The sequence below is a fragment of the Nansenia antarctica genome (assembly GCF_963989245.1).
Source record: "Nansenia antarctica genome assembly, chromosome: 17".
In the NCBI taxonomy this organism is placed as follows: Eukaryota; Metazoa; Chordata; class Actinopteri; order Argentiniformes; family Microstomatidae; genus Nansenia; species Nansenia antarctica.
In genome coordinates this window covers 15,469,378-15,493,398 of record NC_137687.1, presented here as the reverse complement: position 1 = coordinate 15,493,398, position 24,021 = coordinate 15,469,378, and the positions used below count along the sequence as shown (strand labels likewise).

Here is a 24,021-nt window from a genome sequence, read left to right as displayed (position 1 = left end):
ATCAGAAAATCTGTCAGATGTTGGGTTTTTAACAACTCTGGAGGTAGAGCCGGTGTCTAATGAGGAGAAGTTGGCAGATCGGCGGTTCAAACCCCGGCTGGCACATGTCGAGGTGTCCTTGGGCAAGACACTGAACCCCAAATTGCTCCTAATGAGCGGGCCGGCGCCTTGCATGGTAGCTTGCCGCCATTGGTGTGTGTGTGAATGGGTGAATGAGAGGCCGTTGTAAAGCGCTTTGGAATAAGGCGCTATATAAGTCAGTCCATTTACCATTTAACGCAGGATAGTAAAGGTTAATTTATTTCTGTAAAAAGTCAGTCAGATGTTTGCAGATTTTAATTGTAATGGCTTGTAATCTCATCTGAACTCTATGAAACTTACCTCAAAAATGATGACAAAGCCCAGCCTGATAGCCAGAAGGTGGAAGTAATCTGGTAGGAAATCTCCATTTTTGTCTCTGTATCCTCTGTAACTACAGAATATATACACTAGATAACAATGCCACTTGCAGATGTAATAAGGGTTTGGAATAAATGTATCCTCAGGCCAAACCAAATCATGGTATCCGTTAACACTAGTGAACAGCCGTGCCTTTTTACCTACTAAAATGCTAACCTGCTATTTACACACAATGACCACTAGTTGATTCCCACACAGAAAAACTGCAAAATAGCTTTATACTAGCGTATCCTGAAGTGATTTTGAAAATGTAAAGATACTGGGTGGTCTTCTTCTTTTCGTGTCCACAAGAGAGTCAGTTACAAGGCTTGGCTAGATGTGGTTCAACCACAGCTGAACACATTGCTGTCCCTTCTCATTGAACTCTGCCAAGTCCGTTGATGTGCAGGGCTGTTCCAGCAGGGGGCATATCAGGAGGTGCTGCATGGTCTGTGGTTCAGTGCCACAGTCACACACAACGTCCCCGTCATTTAGGTATCCCCATTTGGCGAGAGTGGCTTTTGTAAGTCCAACACCAGATCTTATCCTGTTTAGGCATTTCCACACTGCGTAGTTGGTGTCTGCTCCAGGGGGCAGTGCCTCGCTCGCCTTTAGCTCCATTGTTGTTGCTGGTGGGAGTTTGTCCAGCCTTTCTTCCCAAACAACCGATTCACCATGCAGTGGGTATCGCCCCCTGGTGGAGCGTACGCCACATGAACACTATATCCTTTTATCCTGTGATCCTTGACAGCTCCACTAAACGGAGACCAACTTCTCTATAAGTCTCAGAGTGGCGGGAATGCTGCTCAGTCTGTGTACAGGCACTCTGGAGGCATCCTAGAAGTCTGTCTGTCTCCTCACCTTACATTAAGACTTTAGTCTGACAGAGAGACTTATAATGAGTACATTTACCTCATAGAGTAACCTTACATTAAGACTTCAGTCTGACAGACTTATAATGAGTACATTTACCTAGAGTAACCTTACATTAAGACTTTAGTCTGACAGAGAGACTTATAATGAGTACATTTACCTAGAGTAACCTTACATTAAGACTTTAGTCTGACAGAGAGACTTATAATGAGTACATTTACCTAGAGTAACCTTACATTAAGACTTTAGTCTGACAGACTTATAATGAGTACATTTACCTAGAGTAACCTTACATTAAGACTTTAGTCTGACAGACTTATAATGAGTACATTTACCTAGAGTAAGAACCAACTACACATCACAATCACCGCAAGACATTCTACCAGAATAAGAGCTGGAAGCCATCTTAGTGTTAGGAAAGGGGAAGAAAACTATTGTTAGTATTATTTTTTTGGGGGGGGGGTCAAAAGTTAATGTTCAACACAAGTGGAGTATGAATGAATGAATGAATGAATGAATGGACTTTATTGTCATTGCTACAGTACAGGTACCAAACAACGAAATTTAGTATATTGGAGTATGTTGGGGAGGGCTAGGAGGGAGAGAGGTCTGAGGAGAAGGAGCACACACTGCAAAGAGCAAATCTATGTAAGATGAAATATCTTAAATCAAGGCGATATATACTTGTTTTTTGTCTGACCGCACCAGTTTTAGGCAAGGCAAGTTTATTGTATAACACGTTTCATACAACAGGGGCAATTCAAAGTGCTTAACATATAGCATTAGTTTTCAGATATATTTGACTTGTTTTAAGAAAATCTTGGCAAGTGAAATTTTCCTGTTCTGTTGGAAGATCATGTTGCTTATTTTAAGTAATATTCCCCCATTTTAGTGCTTTTTTGTCTTGTTTTTGAGAACTGACTTTTTGCAATGCAAGGCAAGGCAAGTTTATTTGTATAGGCCTAGCATATTTAATTTCACAACAGGGGCAATTCAAAGTGCTTTACATATAGCATTAAAAGAAATACAGAAAAAGAAGTATGTAATAGAAAAAATATATATAAATAAAAATGGCAAGAATAGATACATATATCTAGAAAATAAATTGATAAACATTTAACAACATGATAAGACAATGAATAAAAAGATATAGATAAAAGTGTTATTACTGCAACTGTATTCAAGCGCTGTTCTTCCTGATACGGCGTGAGAGACTGCCGGTACTGCGTCTGTGTTTAGCCGCTATCTTACGCGATACGATGTGTGAGATCGCAGTGTACAATGACACATTTGCAAACACCTTTAGCCTATATTTGCAGCGAATTTATAGGCGGTCAGAGAGGCGGTCAGGGAGGTGGTCAGAGAGGCGGTCAGAGAGGAGGTCAGAGAGGAGGTCAGAGAGGGGGTCAGAGAGGGGGTCAGAGAGGGGGTCAGAGAGGCGGTGTGTCCAGGTCCTCTGGGACGGGGTCCAGTAAGGGAGGGGGCGAGTCTCTCTCAGGTCTACCTCCTCTGTGCCGCAACTGTGAGGTTAGCTTCTCCTTCTCTTCTAGAACAACGGTCCTGCCCAGAGACTGCACAGGATAGGAGACACAGACAAAAGATAATGCAAACATATGCTTTAACACTACAACAACCTATCTTACCCTCTAGTAGAGCCGCCTTGGGGGTCAAATAGACCCCCTTTTTAGAATGTAAATCTGCTATTTACACACAGAGATCACTAGAGGGCGCTTCTTTTTTTTAGCCTGCCTCCTACACAGAAAAACTGCAAAACAGCTTTATACTATCTTATCCTGAAGTGATTTTGAAAATGTAAGGATACTGGGGTGGTAGAACGCACATATCTAGGAAAAGTCATGAAAGGAGGGTCCTGAAATATGAGTGCAAAGATAGAATTTTCTTTTACTCACGGCTCTTCTAGTGTTAATTAGATTGGTGTTGTCCTCATGCATTCAGGCAATATTATGTAATGTGCCTTGAGTTGTGGAGCAACAGTAATTTCTACAGAGATACAACTAACTGTCTCACCTACTAACTGTCTCACCTACTAACTGTCTCACCTGGTTCTCGGCCAGAGCCTCCTTGGCCATGTAGTGTTCTCTCTTGATCTTGACCTCTACCTCCTCAGGGATGTCTGGGACCATCATGTCAATCAAATGGCCGATGAAGAACACAACATGCTGACGACAGACAGAGCAACGTTATGGAGAGTGACGACAGACAGAAGGAGACAGAGGATGTTTACTGGAACTTCAAACCTGATCTTATGCTGACTGTCGCGTTCACATATTCACAAACAATTGAATGAATTAATCAGAAAATCTGTCAGATGTTGGGTTTTTAACAACTCTGGAGGTAGAGCCGGTGTCTAATGAGGAGAAGTTGGCAGATCGGCGGTTCAAACCCCGGCTGGCACATGTCGAGGTGTCCTTGGGCAAGACACTGAACCCCAAATTGCTCCTAATGAGCGGGCCGGCGCCTTGCATGGTAGCTTGCCGCCATTGGTGTGTGTGTGAATGGGTGAATGAGAGGCCGTTGTAAAGCGCTTTGGAATAAGGCGCTATATAAGTCAGTCCATTTACCATTTAACGCAGGATAGTAAAGGTTAATTTATTTCTGTAAAAAGTCAGTCAGATGTTTGCAGATTTTAATTGTAATGGCTTGTAATCTCATCTGAACTCTATGAAACTTACCTCAAAAATGATGACAAAGCCCAGCCTGATAGCCAGAAGGTGGAAGTAATCTGGTAGGAAATCTCCATTTTTGTCTCTGTATCCTCTGTAACTACAGAATATATACACTAGATAACAATGCCACTTGCAGATGTAATAAGGGTTTGGAATAAATGTATCCTCAGGCCAAACCAAATCATGGTATCCGTTAACACTAGTGAACAGCCGTGCCTTTTTACCTACTAAAATGCTAACCTGCTATTTACACACAATGACCACTAGTTGATTCCCACACAGAAAAACTGCAAAATAGCTTTATACTAGCGTATCCTGAAGTGATTTTGAAAATGTAAAGATACTGGGTGGTCTTCTTCTTTTCGTGTCCACAAGAGAGTCAGTTACAAGGCTTGGCTAGATGTGGTTCAACCACAGCTGAACACATTGCTGTCCCTTCTCATTGAACTCTGCCAAGTCCGTTGATGTGCAGGGCTGTTCCAGCAGGGGGCATATCAGGAGGTGCTGCATGGTCTGTGGTTCAGTGCCACAGTCACACACAACGTCCCCGTCATTTAGGTATCCCCATTTGGCGAGAGTGGCTTTTGTAAGTCCAACACCAGATCTTATCCTGTTTAGGCATTTCCACACTGCGTAGTTGGTGTCTGCTCCAGGGGGCAGTGCCTCGCTCGCCTTTAGCTCCATTGTTGTTGCTGGTGGGAGTTTGTCCAGCCTTTCTTCCCACCGAGTGACTCTTTCACTGCTTGTGCTCGGTGTTCCGAGGGGCGGGACGCTCTTCAGGAAACGTTTCCTTGATTTAAGGCGGCTTTTGGCTGGCACATGGCCAAAGGGAGGATGTCTTTGGTCAGTAGACTGTTGTTGGCGCTCTTTTTTACTTGCTGCATTTCGTCGTATCTCTGGTGGGGCTATGCCTGCCAGGATGTACAGACGGTCTGTTGGTGTTGATTTCAGACAGCCTGTGATAAGGCGACAGCTAGCATTGAGGGCGGGATCCAGCTTCTTGGCATGGGCAGCTCGCTCCCATACTGGGCAGGCATACTCGGCAACTGAGTAGCAGAGAGCTAGTGCGGTTGACTTCAGAGTCTGTGGGTTAGCACCCCAGGTTGTGCCAGTGAGCTTGCGGATGATGTTGTTCCTCGCACTCACTTTACACTTGGTCTTCTCAGTGTGGGTCTTAAAAGAGAGGCATCTGTCCAGGGTTACCCCTAGGTAGACTGGGTGCTCACAGTGTTCAAGGGAGGTTCCTGACCAGCTGACCTTCAGTTGGCGCTTGGCTTCACGGTTTCTCAGGTGGAAGGCACACACCTGTGTCTTAGATGGGTTTGCACGTAGGTGGTTCTCTTCATAGTACGGTGTTAGCTCTGCCAGAGCGTTGGAGAGTCTGTCTTCCACAACTGTGAAATCAGTGGCTTGTGCACCTATGCCAAGATCGTCTGCATAGATGAAGCGGCGGGTGTCTGCGCTTTTTGGTTGGTCGTTGGTGTAGATATTAAAGAGAAGTGGTGCAAGCACACTTCCTTGTGGAAGGCCATTCTTGAGTTTTCGCCACCTGCTTTTCTTTCCTCCTAGCTCAACGAAGAAGTGCCTATTTTCAAGCATGCTTTCAATCAGTTCTGTCAGACGGGTGTCTCTTGTGGTCTCCAGGATCTTGCTGAGGAGACGTCTGTGATTGACTGTGTCATAGGCAGCTGAGAGGTCGACTAACACCACACCAGTTACCATCCCTTCCTCATATCCGTCTTCGATGTACTGGGTGAGGTTGAGTACTTGGCTAGTTGTTGACTTGCCAGGGCGGAAACCTGCTTGTTCAGGGATGAGGTGTTCGTCAACAAAGGTACAGATTCTGTTGAGGATCAGACGTTCAAAGAGCTTGTAGGTGTGACTCAAAAGTGAGATTGGTCTGAAGTTCTTAGGAGCGGATGGATCTTTCCCCGGTTTCAACAGTGCTATAATGTGGGCTTTCTTCCAGATGTTAGGGAGCTTGTGTGTTGTTAAGCACTCATTGTAGAGCTGTAGAAGCCTCGTCTTTGCCTTGTGACCGAAGTGCTTGATCTGTTCGGTTGCGATGTTATCCAGTCCAATTGCCTTTCCTGGTTTGAGGATAGAGATTCCCCCTTCCAGCTCTTCCATAGTAAGCTGTCTTGTAAAAGCAGGGTCCGCGATGTATTTCTTGCGGTTCAGCTTGGTCTTTTTCCTACTGGGTGGTAGAACGCACATATCTAGGAAAATTCATGAACGGAGGGTCCTCATGGCTGATTAAATGTTACAGATTGAGTCATGGTTTCTCGATGAGAGCCATCCGTTGACGGGCAGCAGAGTTGTCGAGGGTCTGTCCGTGTCGTTTCATAGGCTTTGGCAGTTTTTGTAACAGACAAAAAACAGTTTGAAGAAGTTAAACTTTCTACAGTCCGTTCGTCTGTTTAGAAAACAAGGTTTCGTATTGACTTATTGTTTCAAAAGACATGAATACCTGAATACCACGGATCAAATCCATCGTGTTTTCATGCGTATATATGTATATATATATATATTTTAATATCAGTTTTCTGATAGTTTGGTGTGGCCTGAGGGTTAGGGTTTAGGGTTTAGGGTTGGGTTGTCTCAAGGATCCCACTTAGCGCAGGGTTCGACAGTAACGCTTGCCCGCTTGCCTGGAGCAAGTCAAAAATTCTCCGGGTTTGTTTGCGCGAGCCCGACGATGCTGCTGGATCCTGGATATTTTTACCTGTGCGCAGGAAGAACAACAGACGGCGCAGGCGCCAGACCAGACTAGATGATCGTGGAGTGAAGATATTATCAAAGCGTATGCGATGCGACGGGTGATCGACAAGCACGTATGCTTTAATAATATCTTCACTCCACGATCATCTAGTCTGGTCTGGCCCCGTCTGCACACAGGTAAACATATCCATGATCCAGCAGCGTCGTCGGGCTCACGCAAACAAACCCAGCGAATGTTTTACTTGCTCCGGGCAAGCGCTACTGTCGAAGCCTGCTTAGCCTCTACCGTACTCTTACCGACATTGTACATGGCTGTTGGTGAAGTTGCTAGGGGACGTAGCCAGGGTGAAGTTGATGAAGCCCTTCAGACTGCCGTTAGTGTTGTGGCGGTAGTACAGGCGCGGCACGAGGTCAGAGGTGAAAGCTATCAGGAAGGCCTGGGGAAAACAGACAGAAAACTGAATTACCTTGAAGCCCACTACATACAGTACATATAAGCACACATAGAGACACATGTGCATGCTATCTCTCTCTCTCTCTCTCTCTCTCTCTCTCTCTCTCTCTCACACACACACACACACACACACACACACACACACACACACACACACACACACACACACACAGTTGAGAGAAGCTCTCTTACGTTGCTAATGACAGCCAGGTGGGTGATGACTTGCAGGATGTTGAGCCAGATCCCAATGTCCTGCGCCCGCTCCACCACAGGCCGGCGGTATTCACACACAAACTTCTGTGCGTCTAAACGAACCTCCACCCAGTTGTTGAACAAGGCGAAGAGGGGAGCCAGGGGACACGCTGCTACGAAGATGGTGATGAACCCAAACTGGAGCACTGCAAAGAAAACAGCACAGTCAGAGGACAGGAACGGTTTTTACAATGTCAAGCGTCTGTGTCTCAGGAGGTAGAGCCGCCGTCTAATGATCGCAAGGTGGGCAGATCGGCGGTTCGAGCCCCGGCTGGCCACATGTCGAAGTGTCCTTGGGCAAGACACTGAACCCCAAATTGCTCCCAGTGAGCGGGCCGGCGCCTTGCATGGAAGCTTGCCGCCATTGGTGTGTGAATGTGTGTGTGAATGGGTGAATGAGAGGCCGTTGTCAAGCGCTTTGGATAAAGGCGCTATATAAGTGCAGTCCATTTACCATTTACCAAGCCGATTCCCTATCCATCTAAATGTTATACATTCAGAGAGTGTATTATACAGAGCGCAAGTGAATTCATTTGGTAGATATGATATTGTAGTTTTATATCATTTTATACTGAGAATTGAAGTCTCTCTACATTCTGGGGAATCTAGCACTAAAGGAAGGCCTTCCCTTCCTGTAAGAGATGTGCCAAGAACTGTGGCGCAGATGATTATGATTGGTTAAGCAACAGTAGTGACCTCATCAGACAGGAAACTGCTATAAATGTGTGTCCCTCTGACAGGAGGGGGCTTTTTGACTCTTCTATTTTCTCTCTGAGCTCATGTAACTTTGCTTAATAAAAGGCCTCTTTGGAGTCAATTGATTTAAGCTCTTTGTGCTTTATAAGTTCTACTCAATCTACTAAGAATCAATTAAATCCACAACAATATCGTTTGACTTTCTCTTTTTCGTAAAGTTTCGTGGCAAGGTCTCTATGACCTACGTAGCACATGGATCTTTGGAATGATGGAACAATAACATTGACTAAGGGCTAATGTAAGAAGTGAAACAGTAAGACAGCATGTCAGTATTTCTCCCTTCAGCTGTGTTTCTCCATTGCTGGCCCAATAAAACATTGACTTTTAACACTAGAACAGCCATGAGGGGTCATTTGACTGTGAGTAAAGAAAAATGTTATATCTTTGCATTCGATCAAATTTCAGGACCCTCCTTTCATGACTTTTCCTAGATATGTGCGTTCTACCACCCAGTATCCTTACATTTTCAAAATCACAATAGGCTAATATAGAGCTATTTTGTAGTTTTTCTGTGTAGGAAGCAGGCTAATTTACAAGCGGCCAACTAGTGGTCGTTGTGTGTAAGTAGCAGCTTGAGTATTGTAAAGAGGGGGTCTTTTAATAGGTAAAAAAGGCACGGCTGTTGCAGTGTTAACCAAGTGACTCAGGCGTAGGCGACACGATGACCAAATGCAATCTTGGAGCCGATCTGATCTCTGGCCACACAAGCGTTTTCACACCGTCGCGCAAAAGGATCTCTGGCCACATGGAATCGCGTATTCAAGTACACTGGGCATGCGCGTGCTCTGCTGCAATGACGTGCACTGCGACCAATAGTTGGGGAGGCACTGGTTAATATCAGAGTGATTGACACAGATACCAGCAGCAGCAGTTTAACCATAGCCTTTATATTTCCTTTACGTTAATCACCAAGACCACTTAGATCAAGTTTATAGTCGTCTGCAATTTTCAGAAGCTGATCTTTAGTGCCACGATGCAAAAGCTCCTCACATGGAGCAGAGACAGAGTCCGTTCTACAAAAACACAACAGAACTAACAGACCGTGTTGCCAACATCGTCTAGTGCATAAATGTGACACGGTTTGATGAAAAGGTCTGCATGTCAGGAATTGTGAAACCTGGCATTCCAGAAAATTTAAGCGATGAAGAACCCACTCAATATCATAACCAACAGTTTTACATTCACTAAATACCTACAGTTAGTTAGCAAACTTGGGTGGGGGGGGGGTAGTATTCGTATTTGTGTGGGGGTGTATTTCATTCTAGTGTAGGTGAGAGGAAACACTTACCCATCTCCAGATACTCAGTGAACAGTCCCTCACACAGCAGGAGCTGGTAGTCTGTCTCCCAGGGTGTGGCGCCCTGCCCCCCCTCCTCTCGCGCCTCCCCGTCATCAGCTCTGACCTTAGGATGGAGCTTCCGCTTCTGCCACCACGCCTTCAGTTTCCTATGAAGAGACGAAGGAGAGAAATGGAGCCTGTTAAGAGGCGTTCTCTCTCTCTTTTGGGGCGGCTGTGGTTCAGGAGGTAGAGCCGCCGTCTAATGAACGCAAGGTTGGCAGATCGGCGGTTCGAGCCCCGGCTGGCCACATATCGCAATGTCCTTGGGCAAGACACTGAACCCCAAATTGCTCCCAGTGAACGGGCCGGCGCCTTGCATGGTAGCTTGCCGCCATTGGTGTGTGAATGTGTGTGTGAACGGGTGAATGAGAGGCCGTTGTAAAGTGCTTTGGATAAAGGCGCTATATAAGTGCAGTCCATTTCTTTAAGCATGCATAACTTGTAAATGGACTGACTTATATAGCGCCTTTATCCAAAGCGCTTTACAACGGCCTCTCATTCACCAATGGCGGCAAGCTACCATGCAAGGCGCCGGCCCGCTCACTGGGAGCAATTTGGGGTTCAGTGTCTTGCCCAAGGACACTTCAACATGTGGCATCATTAGACATCAACATCATTAGAAGGTGGCTCTACCTCCGGCGCCACAGCTGCCCCGAGCGTTCTCTCTTTAAGCACGCATAACTTGTGGATCTGTCTGTTTTTGTTGTCAACAATTAATAGGTCACTATAAATAAAAGACAAAAGTAGGGGGAGCTATGGTGCTATAGGACTACCCGATCACGTCTCTTCACGACACTGGCTCCCCGCTGGTGGAATGAGCTTCCCACGGCTGTCAGAGCTGCAGAGTCACTACCCATCTTCCGTCGGAGAATGAAGACCTCCATCTCTTCAGGTTACACCTTAACTGCTCCTCCTGAGACTTCTACTGCCCCCCAGCACTGCATCTCCTGAAGACACCCGCTTTTCCCCCTTTACTGTGTCCCCTAAAACTTCTATTGCACCCCTTGTACTGTTTCTCTGTTTCTCCAGTGTCTATATAATAATAAATAAATAAATAAAAAGTCTAGGTTTTTTAGAAGTTGATTTTTCCATCACAGAGACTGCCAATGGCCCCGGGCCTGAGCTGGATTATTCTTCCTGCTACGACTGGTGGATTGATGATTCACTTGCTGCAATGTATTGATTGTAAGTCGCTTTGGAATAAGGTGTCTGCTAAATGCCAAAAATGTAAATGTAAATGACTCACGGGCAAACAAACTCCTGGATGTTGTTGATGACCTGTTTGCCCACCATGATGATCAGCAGCTCCTGGGCCAGTTCAATAAGACATCCTCCAGCACCACACTGCAAATGAACAGAAAGACTTAACACTAGAACAGCCGTGCCTTTTTTACCTACTAAAAGACACAATGCTCAAACTGCTATTTACACACAACGACCACTAGTTGGCCGCTTGTAAATCAGCCTGCTTCCTACACAGAAAAACTGCAAAATAGCTTTATATTAGAGCTTATCCTGATGTGATTTTGAAAGTGTAAGGATACTGGGTGGTAGAATGCACATATCTAGGGAAAGTCATGAAAGGAGGGTCTTGAAATTTGATCGAGTGCAAAGATATAACTTTTTATTTTATTCACAGGGGTCAAATTACCCCTCATGGCTGATTAAGTGTTAAAGGATATCACTCACATCCTCGTTCCTTATTCCCAAGAGGGTGTAGTAGTTCCCAGGGTAACCAACAAACCTGAAAAAACACAAGGATATCAATGTGGGAGGCACTATTGTTGATTTGCATAATCTGATAAGGACAGGATCCTTCGTGGCCTTTTCTGATATTACTTACCTGCCTTTGAAGAACGCAATGTATACAGGGGAGGAGTAGAAGTTGACAAACTGGAAGATGAAGACCTTCAGAACGAACATATCCTCATATTTGCTCTGTGTCCGGTGCATCTCTGACAACACAGTAAAGCAAATAACGTGAGCAAACATTTGAGTATTTGAGTAGCCATTGACTATGAGTCATAATCTTCTGATCTGCCCAACTGAGAGTTCAACTCACCCCAGCGTGTCAGGATCTTGGCTAGGAACGTGTAGACGCGTGACAGCATTAAGATCACCAGCAGGTTCAACACAGACCCGGTCAGGCTGGCTATCCTCCCTGCCTGTAGTTAACGGGGGTTTCATTCAAGTTTATAATGCTGCTCTGTGTTACCATACAGTGTTTATCAATCCAGGGTTCCCACACCTTCTGAAACATCAAATTCAAGCACCTTTTAAGGACTTTCAAGCACCCTTCAAGGACTTTCAAGACTCAATTCCCTCAAATTCAAGGACCCAAAATAGCATAGTTTGAGACAGAACTAGTTGACGAGCTAAGTAAAACATTTTTGAATATATATATTATTTTTTTTAGAGAGAGAGAGAGAGAGGGGAATTCAAGCACTTTCAATGACCCATGTCTACTTTTCAACTTGTAAAAGCAAAATAACTAGTCAAAAGACCTTGATTTCTTTTTCTCAAATTCACAAACTTTCAAGGACCCGTGGGAACCCTGTCAATCTCACTACGTAGGACTCACAGACAAAATGAAGAAAGCATTGCCGGATTTGTGGATGATAATGCTCAGAATCGTCCGGTATAAGATGATTGCAATCAGGAATATTACGACCACAGCCACCTGTGAAAGACAAATAGTTCCAAATAGTGAAGGTCAGAGCTTCTGGGAAGGGATTAAGTATGCCATAATAAGACAACATATTTGTGGACAGCATAGTTAATTTGCATTGGTATGGTATACATGCTGTCTCATGTACAAGTATACAATCTCCTATAGCATCTACCTGTTCCCCCATGCTTACAACCTTCCCTACCCCTAACCATCTCCCCTAACCCTGCCACCCCCCCCCCCTCCCCAGACATGCATACAACCTCCCCTACCCCTAACCATCTCCTCTAACCCTGCCACCCCCCCCCCCCCCCCCCCCCCTGGACATGCATACAACCTCCCCTACCCATCTCCTCTAACCCTGTCACCCCCCTCCACCCCTCCCCCCCTGGACATGCATACAACCTCCCCTACCCATCTCCCCTAACCCTGTCACCCCCCTCCACCCCCCCCCCCCCCCCTGGACATGCATACAACCTCCCCTACCCATCTCCTCTAACCCTGCCACTCCCCCTCCCCCCTGGACATGCATACAACCTCCCCTAACCCTGCCACCCCCCCTCCCCGTTCGTTAACTATGTGCTCATGTTATCTATTGCTTGTTGTTTCTGTGTTTTCCGTTTCTCCCATATTGTCAGCGTCTTTGAGCCTCGGAAAAGCGCTATATAAATACAATGAATTATTATTATTATTATTATTATTATTATTATTATTATGATCTCACCATGGTGATTATGACCATGCAGCCAGTCAGGGTGCGGTTGAAGCGCCTCCGCTCGGGGAAGTAGGGTTCCTCTGCTCCGGTCACTGGGTTCCGCACGGTCATGGGCGCCATGGCGGTGAACTCTGGCCTCGGGCGCTCCTGCATAGAAGAGGGCGACGTAATCAACTCCTTGTTGCTGCTAGAGTTGTTTTCCAATCAGGGTTCCTGCACGTCTCAACAAGTCTAACCCTAACCCTTTTCTCAGGACCCTGTGGGAACCCTGCCATTCTTTTAGGCTTAGACATCATCTACCTCAATATCCTCAAACTCTGAGCAGTCCCAGTGGTGAGACAACACAGCGCTGGTACGCTTCCAGTACTCCAGGAAGGTGACGGCCCAGAGAGACATGAAGATACTGAAGAACACCGTCCCCCCGTTGTCAAACAGCAACCCTGCCTGCCAAGAGAGGGTAAGTAAGTAAGTAAGTAAAGCTTTATTTATATAGCGCCTTTCGTACATGAAATGCAACTCAAAGGGTGGTAATACAGTTAACAGTGACTAAAACATGCACACTCATACTAGAACATAATGAACGATGCAGTACACAGCACAGCAATTGAACACACACACACACACACACACACACATACATACACATACATACAAACACACACACACACACACACACCTTGAAGGTGTAGCAGATGCTGGACAGGTTCCAGTAGGAGCAGATGTTGCACAAAGGACACATGACGTAGTCCTGCCCGCTCTCACAGATCTCCTGTCTGCGGGACAGAGGACGTGCATCATGAGCTAAGACGTTTTTAAGAGGATGTACAGTATATGTGACACGTTCTAATGCTTTGCTTCTCATGTCGGGATCTGATGTAAAGATCTGACTTTTCTTTCAAAAAAGGTGAATACATTTCCTCGTTGAAAATCAACGACACCTAGCTAGTCAACTAACACAGCTTGTTCTGTGAGCCTGCTAACAATGTAAAGTAGTGTTCTAGTTAACTAGGTAGCAGTGGGGATTACTCACCCAATCCATTGCGTTGTTGTAGTATTTTGGCTTGACTAGCGAGTTTGTGTTGTGATTCTCAACAACGTTGAAACGTAGTTCCGTGTTTCAAAAGAAAAGTCGGAACATTTTGATTGGTTGCCGACATGCGGACCAAATGATCAGACTGTGTCACATATGTTGTTCCCTAGAGACCTCCCCTCCTCATACTCACGCTGGCACATCAGTGACCGTCTCCCAGATGCCAAACAGAAACACCAACGTTCCAACAACCGCTGCCGGGACCAGCCAGCCTGTGTAGAATCCTTCAAGAGATAGATAGATGGATAGATGGAGGGAGGGAGGGAGGGAGGGAGGGAGGGTGTGAGGGATGGATGGATGGATAGATGGATAGATGGATAGATGGATAGATGGATATATGGATAGATGGAGGGAGGGAGGGAGGGAGAGAGAGAGGGAGGGAGGGTGTGAGGGATGGATGGATGGATGGAGGGATAGATCGATGGATGGATGGAGGGATAGATGGATGGATGGATGGAGGGATGGAGGGAGGGTGTGAAGGATGGATGGATGGAGGGATGGAGGGATGGATGGATGGAGGGATGGAGGGGTGGATGGAGGGAGGGATGGATGGAGGGATGGAGGGAGGGATGGAGGGATGGATGGATGGATAGATAGTTGGATGGATAGATAGATAGATGGATAGATAGATAGATAGATGGATAGATAGATGGATGGATAGATGGATGGATAGATGGATGGATAGATGGATGGATAGATGGATGGATAGATGGATGGATAGATGGATAGAGAGAAAGAGAGTTGGGGGGTTGTCAGAGTCGGCCATGGAGTAGGGTACAATCCATCTAACAGTGGTAGAATGAACTAAAGCTTAGTAGGTAGTTGACATCAGTGTAGTTCAGTACCCTTATAGTAGTCAGTTCAGGGCAGTTGAGTATACGGGTTAGGGTTACATAGGCAGTGTCTAAATCTAGCCTTCAAGACACGGCCCAAAGCGTACCTAGCCAGGCGTAGTACAGTGCGATCTTCTCGCCGAAGTACTGGCGGATGTGGTCCAGAGGCTGGTACTTCCTCCAGCAGGCCCAGGTAGCCCAGTACCGGTACAGAACCTGCCTCTGGCTGAGGGTCTGGGGGGCGCCTGTCTGGGGGTCACCTGGAGCCTCCAGTGTATCAAAGGGGCCCTACAGGGTCAAAGGGGGAGAGTGGCTTAGGATGGCAACATCAATAATAATAATAATAATAATAATAATAATTCATTGTATTCATATAGCGTTTTTCCGGGGCTCAAAGACGCTGACAATACGGTAAAAACAGAAAACACAGAAACAACAAGCAACAGATAACATGAGCACATAGAACACAGAGTTAACGAACAGGCACAGGGAACAATTAACACAGCAATATCCAGGGGGGGAGGGGGGGGGGGTGGCAGGGTTAGGGGAGACGGTTAGGGGTAGGGAAGGTTGTATGCGTGGGAGAACAGGTAGGCCTTGAGGTAGGATTTAAAAGTGGAGAGTGAGGGTGAGTCTCTGAGTGGTTGAGGGAGAGAGTTCCAGAGGCAGGGTGCAGCTCGTGAGAAAGCACGGTCTCCGAAGCCTTTGAGTTTCGAGGGTGGGACAGTGATCGGAACAGTGGATGAGGATCGGAGGGTATGGGTAGGGCGGTGGGGGAGAAGGAGGTCAGTCAGGTAAAGGGGGTGCCAGGCTATGGAGGGCTTTGTAGGTGAGGAGGAGTACAGCATCATATTTAGATTCAATGTTCAGTGTAGGGGGAGGACACTAACCTCATGCAGGGGGTATGCAGCAGAGAAGGCGTTCTCACTAAGTAGCCGGTCGATGCCCACCTCTCCCCTCTTCAATACTCCATACGGTGTTCGTGCTAAGATCTCATAGAGCTAGGAGGCCAGAGGAAGGAATACAAGTACTTCAGATATTGCAACTCTGACAACAGGTCTCTGACAGACTCTGAAAACTGTGAAAACAGCTCTCTGAGAGACTGTCAAAAGAGAGTCTGAAAACAAAACGTTGATCACATTTCCACTATTATTTGTTGAGTGGATTTACATTACATTTACCTACAGTACATAAAGAAACCACTCAAACCATTACAAAAGTTTACAGTGCACAGTGGAAGTCAAAGTAGTGTTTGGCTATTGGCTCATGTTTCCATAAGTTATTCAGACACTGTTGAAATCTCAAGTTGAAAGCGTAATGTTCAACTCACCACTTGATGTCTCTGGGTGGTCTTGAAGAAAGTATCATTATTGTCACTACCCAGAAACCTATAGTCGTGTAAAAATAAGTGCAGTCCATTTAAGAATACCAAAAGATTTGTGAATAAAGGACTCAATCAAATCAATAAATGACTCACTCAATCAATTAAAGTTAAACATTGAATAAGTTTCCATGCAACTCGTCAAACACAAACACAACTCTTATGTGATTAAACATGAGAGCTGATTTAGTTTTAACTTAATTTTACACACTTCCAGCTGGAATATACTCATGCCTGAAGGTTTACAGTGTGATCTTACTGAAGGTTTACAGTGTGATCTTAGTGAAGGTTTACAGTACACAGGGTTCCTACAAGTTTCAACAAGTCACATTTAAGACTTTTTTAGACCTCTTTGAATATAATTTTAGACCTATTCGCGACACCATATGATAGCTTTTTGTCATCCTCGAGGTGATTAAATTAGGGATTTCACTGCCATACAGACAAAAAAGTCTGAAGGATAATTAATATAATTCCCATAAAAAAGTCCCATAATTACTCAAAAGTAAATTTCCATTTCCGTGTAAATAGATGTGGTCGGACTGATTTCCTAAGCTAATCTCATTCTTAATACCTAGCACCTAATTTTTCTGACCTAATAACTGAAATGTAAGACCTTTTTAGGCCTTATAAATCACATTGCTGGATTTTAGACTTAAAGGCTTTTTAAGACCAGCGCGGGAACCCTGAGTACAATACCTCTCCAGCTTGTTATTGCGGAACTGGCAAGTGTAGAAGTTTGGGGGCTGGTTGGGGACGTCCTGGGCCATGAGGTTTGGGACGCCCAGCCTCTCCAGCACCCTCTCTGACCAGTTACAGTTTGGCGTGGTCACCACCTAGAGGATACAATTAAGCAATATCACACGAGAGGTCGTGCTGTTATACTGCCGATGACTGCGGCCTCGTACCTACGACCGAATCACAGCCGTGCTGATATTCAGTATAACAGCACGACCTCGAGTGTGATATTGCTTTTATACAACAGTTCTACTGTACAGCGCCATTTATTAGTTAACAGTAATAAGCGACAACAGATTATGATTTGTTAGTTTATTTAATCATTTGTTTTTTATATTTCAACAAAAAATTGTTCTGCAAATGAACTTCAACTGGACTGTTGCCTAGTAACCTGAACACAAACATCCGCAGGCTAGCTACTTTGTATTAACGGTCATTTCATCAACGGAACACCTGTGCTGCGGAGTGATACATATAGTTAAAAGTCCCAGTGCTGTTATACTGTATATCGGCACTCATGGAATGCCTCTTGTCCAATCAAATTACTTGGTCGGAACTAACTGTTGTATAATAAACATTATCACTGTCCATGTCTCATATGTTACCAATGTATCTCAGTGACGTATCAAAACCTCTGTGTTTCTCCACAGCCATAACCATGTTCCCACATGGTCCAAAAAAATAAATAATAATAATAATAATAATAATAATAATAATAATAATAATAATAATAATAATAATAATAATTCAGTGTAGCCTATATAGCGCTATATAGCGCTTTTCCGGGGCTCAAAGACGCTGACAATATGGGAAAAACAGAAAACACAGAAACAACAAGCAACAGATAACATGAGCACATAGAACACAGAGTTAACCAACAGCCACAGGGAACAATTAACCCAGCAATGTCCAGGAGGGGAGGAGGGGGGGTGGCAGGGTTAGGGGAGATGGTTAGGGGTAGGGGAGTTTGTATGCATGGGAGAACAGGTAGGTTTTGAGGTGGGATTTAAAAAGTCAAAGCAGTTTCCAAGGTCCAAGGCTGATTCTCTGATTCTTGGCATGAGTCTAGGCATGTCTTTATGTGTGACAGGAAAACTACAGGGACCTGGGGACATGGGGACATGGGGACCTGGGGACATGGGGCCATGGGGACATGGGGACTGACTGACCTGCAGGGGGACTCTGAGACTGATCTCCTCGGCGTAGTAGCACAGCAGACTCCAGGGGGCGCTGAGGAGGACGTAGAAGATCTTCTTCTTTGTTTGCCGAACTTCCTTCTGATGGAACACAGGCAAACAGGGAAACATAAACCGTTGAATGTTTTGAATTTGTGCAGAAGAAGTGCAGAAGAAGTGCATACCTGAGTCATACCTGAGTCAAATCGCTAGTTTCTCAGTTTAGCGTGTGTAACCAAGTTGAGATGGTTAATACACTCCTCAAGCTGAAACACCCCAATTTGCGCCATTAAATTGGTTTTTGGTGGCGTATCGTAGTTGGTTTTCATCTGTGTATTTCAATCTCAGAAACATGTGTTGGAAATATAGAGTATGCAAGTTTGAGACTGGTAAATGGTAAATGGACTGCACTTATATAGCGCCTTTATCCAAAGCGCTTTACAATGGCCTCTCATTCACCCATTCACACACCAATGGCGGCAAGCTACCATGCAAGGCGCCGGCCCGCTCACTGGGAGCAATTTGGGGTTCAGTGTCTTGCTCAAGGACACTTCAACATGTGGCCAGCCGGGGCTCGAACCGCCGATCTGCCAATCTTGCGATCATTAGACGGCAGCTCTACCTCCTGAGACACAGCCGCCCCTGTAGACTTGTGTGAGCTTGGAGTGCGAGGAAGCAACACTGAAGGGAACCAACAGCTACTTCCCCCAGCCGATCAGGCTCATAAACAAGCCAACCGTAGACAACTGACTATCATCCCCAAGCACAGCCCATGTGTACGGACTACCTAACCTTAAGCACACAGTCTCTTTACTCAATACTACCTCTCATACCCACTGCCACATGTGCAAGTGCAATACTCGACATTCTACTTGTACTATTTTATTGTGTTTTACTATTTGTGCTGCTAATTGTATCCTGTCTTATTTGTCTATTTGTCTCCTACAACTTGTCACTTGTCCAAATGTCTCACTTTTGACCTCTACTATTGTCACATGTTTTATCTGGCCTTATCTTGCCTATTGCCTTGTTGTCTTGTGCTGCAATGCCAGGAACCAAAGCCTAGTATTTCTTTCTCTTACACTTGTGTAATGTGACGTGACAATACAACTTGAAACGTGTTTGTAGCAGCGTGTCACCTGACTAATGTAGCACCAAGAAATGTCCTGTGAGGAAGCAATATGTACAGAAACTACATGATATACTGTAGTATTTACTGTAGTTAATACTATTAATTCTACTACAATACTACTACTACTAGTAATAATACTAGTTATTATTGTGTACCACATGTACAAAAAATAATACTAGTTATTATTGTGTACCACAATAATTATTGTGGTACACAATAATACCAAATGACCATTTCCATAGATTTAGACAAAAGGGTTCTATACACTAAGAAAGTCTACAAGACACTCATCTTTGTTACGTAACATTAAATAAAAGTGTGAAAAATGAACTGTATCATATGAACTGTATCATATGAACTGTATCATATGAACACAGTTGTGATGACCATCTGATGTAAACAGAAACCTGACAGGAACGTGGCTTGTTGACTCTGCTGCCCTCAGAAAGGTACACAGCAAATCACTAGTTAGACAAGCTCCCCGAAGGCCGTGTTAAAGCACCTGTTCAATATTGACACAGTGTTCCTACACCTGTCTGGATTCTGGACTGTACACTGTGGAAGGCAAACCATTTGGTATATTGCATTTATTAACCATTTTGTATAACCAATGTTACATGTTAATTACAATTAATTGCATTCATAATTTTGCATAACCATAGTTGCATAAAGAACACAATGCAGAGTAATATGTACAGTTGGAAGTTTCTCAAGAAACTTTCTCTCCAATAAGTATTGCCCTTTTCTTTGTTGTTTGACGTCCTCTGGTTATCTCTTAGAGAGAGATAGTACTGTACACCTGCCGGCTTGTATTCAAACATTATTAATCATTGTTATTAGATTTGTACCTGTCTTCATTCACTGAATTTTGGAGTTCCATATCCAACCGAATTTATTAGGGAAAAATGTAGTCTTTCTCTACAACACCTCAGAGACAGCCTGTCTGGGAACAGTTAAGATGACAGTTGTGTATGCTACGTCTTTAATGTGTGAAGTGTTACGCTACATCTTTAATGTGTGACGTATTATGCTATTACGTGGGCCGGCTGTGGCGCAGGAGGTAGAGTCTAATGATCACAAGGTTGGCAGATCGGCGGTTCGAGCCCCGGCTGGCCACATGTCGAAGTGTCCTTGGGCAAGACACCGAACCCCAAATTGCTCCCAGTGAGCGGGCCAGCACCTTGCATGGCAGCTTGGCCGCCATCGGTGTGTGAATGGGTGAATGAGAGGCCGTTGTAAAGCGCTTTGGAGCAGCAAAAAAAGCGCTATATAAGTGCAGTCCATTTACCCTTTACATCTTTACTGTGTGAAGTGTTATCACAGCTCACCGTCTCCTGTTTGAGGCCTGCAGCCTGGAGGCGGGACATGAACTCTTCCCTCCACCTCCGGTGGGTGTCCCGGGTGGCATGGCTGGACTTCTGGTCTCCTTCCACCTCGTCCTTCTGCACGGCCAAACTCTCCTCCCAAACCAACACAAAGTCTGTCCGCCGAGGGGCCCAAGAGTATATTGTACATATTGGATACATACATACATACATACATACATACATTCATGCAGTTTCCACTTAGCACTGCAGATACTGTAAACATATTAATTCTGCTCAGTAACCTGACCATCCTTTATTAGGATAACTAGTGGTTTGTACCTTGCAGTGAAGTGTCTGTAGTTTGGCTCTGACATATTCACGCTTACTTCCTGGGGAGCGTTCCTGATCTGTAGGACAGCTGTTTTGGGGGGTTTCTTAGTTATGGTGAGCATTCACCCATTTCATCCACTGTAGAAGTCTGCCTCGGTCTACACTATAGAAGTCTGCCTCACCAGTATACATTTACATTACATGTTTGGCATTTAGCAGACGCCTTATTCCAAAGCGACTTACACTCAATACATTTGACTAAGCAAGTGAATCATCAATCCAGTTGTAGCAGGAAGAATAATCCAGCCCATGGCCCGGGGCCAATGGCAGTCTGTGATAGAGTACTTTTTATTTCTTTTTAATGATCCAAACTGTTGGTTTTGGCGCGCCAAAGGTTTTGGGCCTCATGTTGACAGACACCAATAGCAAACTCCAAAGGCAAATGCAAACTCTAGAATCAATACTAGACATGAGCAGCTCTCTTATGCTGCACACATGATGTGAGGGAACACACCTGACTTATCAGAAACACTTGTCAAACCAACTGTCTCATTGCTTTTGGGTACCATAAAATCGGGGGAACTATGCATAAAAAGTATTGTACTTTCTGTACTCATACTCATACCACATCTATACTCACACCACATTCAGCCAGCAGTACTCACCGATGCGGGTGACGCCATCGCTGAACACATTTCTGTCTCTGGAGCTGAGCTGAGACCTCTGGGGATATTAGGAAACATCTTATTTCAACGCACACACAGACACACTCACTAAGCACCCTCTTTTGTCAAGATAATAATAATTATAATAATAATAATACATTAGACTTATATAGCGCTTTTCTAGACACTCAAAGACGTACAAACTGAAAAGATCGAGGAGTAATAATAGAAGAAAAAAAAAAAAGTATAGGGGCCTAATTAAGGAAGTTCTGGGGACACAGGGGAAGGGGAAACAGATTGTTCTTGTTTCTACTTCCGTCATTAATTGCACTTTTCCTAAAGACGGAAGTCTGAGTCACTAATTAACCAAGTCATAACCGCGTGGTCGGACGCTGACATTCTGTACTGTACAAACACACACACACACACACACACACACACACACTTTCCTCCCTTACCCCTTCATCCAGACTCCCATAGTTGAGGTCTGGCTGACTGGTCATGGTGATGAGGGTGGTGCTGTCCTCCCTCTCCTCCCCTCTCTTCATCATGGTACCTCAGTCTGTCTGCAGTCCTCCCCTCAGCAGCCCTGGAGCACAACACCGACATGATGGCTGATCGATAACCAATCAAGTGACCACCGACCACATAGAGCCAAACTTTTTATTTTATTTTTATTTTTATTATTATTATTATTATTATTATTATTATTATTATTATTATTATTATTATTATGTAATATTTGATGTAATGTTTTTCTTGAGTGTAAAGTGTGACGTTTTTATTTCCTGTAGTTGTGTTTTATGTGATAATTAGTTCTGTAGTTCTGTTTTAAATAGTTTATAACACCTGAGGCCGTATTTCCCCTGTGGATTTACCTGCCCAGGGACTGCTGATGTCATTTAGCTACCCAGCTAATTCAGGGAGAGTCAATGACTGTCCCTTTTAAATAAACGAAATAAATAAAAAATAAAAAAAACTATAAGAAATCTTATGTACCTGTGGTGCAGATGCCTTGGGACTCACAGTACACTCTTTACAGTGGCTTTCACCAAAACACACAACAGTGCACAACACAAACTTAAAAAACACAAACATTAACACATTCATGATGGAATTCCCCATACCTGCATGTCAAACGTAAATTCCACAAGTAATACAATTATACTGATTAAGTTGTTAGCTTAGAGTCGTATAGGAATACTGTATGTCTCAGGAGCTAGTCAGTTACCCTTCTCAGGAGCTAGTCAGTTACCCTTCTCAGGAGCTAGTCAGTCACCCTTCCACATTGCAAATACAGCTGAACAACAGAACAGCAGTCATGTTCTGAATTCATTTGAGGCCATTAGGTAGCAAATTAATTCGGGGCCTAGAATATGGTTTCACAACAGTAACCGAAGACAGTTTGAGAGTAGCAACGAACATTGAGTAAAATTGAGTACATTTTTATTTTTATTTTCCTATTCACAACCTATCCAAACACTGTACCAGCCAGTCTGCTATGTGGCATTAGAGTGTAAGCACATGTTTCTCATCAGGCTGTGGTATTGGAGACATTCAGCCGACCAGCTGGCTCAGACCAACAGTGATGTCTTCAGGGGCAGCAGGAGGGCAGGGGGCTTTCTCTAGTTTAGTTTCATGCATCACCTCCAGATTACAACTCTTTCCTGTAATCTTAATTCTCCTTTTCAAGATCGTCCACACAACATGTATCTTGTTACTGTTACATTCTCAGAGGTGAAAGCAACACAGTTAACACTAGAACAGCCGTGCGTTTTTACCTACTAAAAGAGCTGCCTCTTTAGAATGGGAATCTGCTATTTACACACAATGACCACTAGTTGGCCGCTGGTAAATTACCCTGCTTCCTACACAGAAAAATGGCTAAATATCTTCATACTAGCTTATCCTGATGTGATTTTGAAAATGTAAGGATACTGGGTGGTAGAACGCACATATCTAGGAAAAGTCATGAAAGGAGGGTCCTGAAATTTTGATTGAGTGCAAAGATATAAAGATCTTTCTTTACTCACAGGGGTCAAATGACCTCTCTCAGCTCTCATGGCTGATTAAGTGTTACTCACCCTTTATGCAGTGTATGTTCCTGTCTCCTCTCTTCTCTAGAGCACCTTTCTCAGTCCAGTTTAGCTGTTCTGGTAAAGATCAAGACAGGTGCTTCACTCATTCACCATTACAACTCTTAAGGTGAAGTCCCTTGGTTCCAGAAAAGGTCAAAAAGATGGAGCCCCTGCAAGTATACTCCCTAGACTCTGGGTTGGTCATTGTGGTTTTACTCCAGCAACTCTACCTCTTCTACTGTAGCCCTTGTTGTGATTGCTGTAGTCACTGCAGGATACATCACTCAGTGTAACATACCCGGCAGAACAGATAAGAGAGGGAAGGAGGGAGAGAACAAGTTTGCTGTAAAGGGTGGAGCTCCTTCCAGCACCCTCCGCCCCATACACTC

General features: G+C 44.5%; 1 protein-coding gene across 1 annotated transcript; it reads right to left on the bottom strand.

Moving 5' to 3' along the window:
* Positions 1–3,908: 3,908 nt before the first annotated feature.
* Positions 3,909–22,105, bottom strand: ano7 (anoctamin 7; the record flags this gene model as incomplete). The annotated part of the gene is made up of 21 exons (XM_080547645.1): positions 3,909–4,095; positions 7,017–7,156; positions 7,366–7,571; positions 9,470–9,627; positions 10,767–10,864; positions 11,210–11,264; positions 11,364–11,475; positions 11,583–11,685; positions 12,102–12,200; positions 12,913–13,050; positions 13,204–13,347; positions 13,580–13,676; positions 14,127–14,217; positions 14,934–15,114; positions 15,717–15,827; positions 16,157–16,214; positions 16,907–17,043; positions 18,115–18,222; positions 20,581–20,732; positions 21,555–21,612; positions 22,013–22,105. 21 exons carry the CDS (start codon positions 22,103–22,105, stop codon positions 3,981–3,983), a joined length of 2,454 nt encoding a protein of 817 aa, XP_080403771.1. The 3' UTR covers positions 3,909–3,980.
* Positions 22,106–24,021: the final 1,916 nt, after the last annotated feature.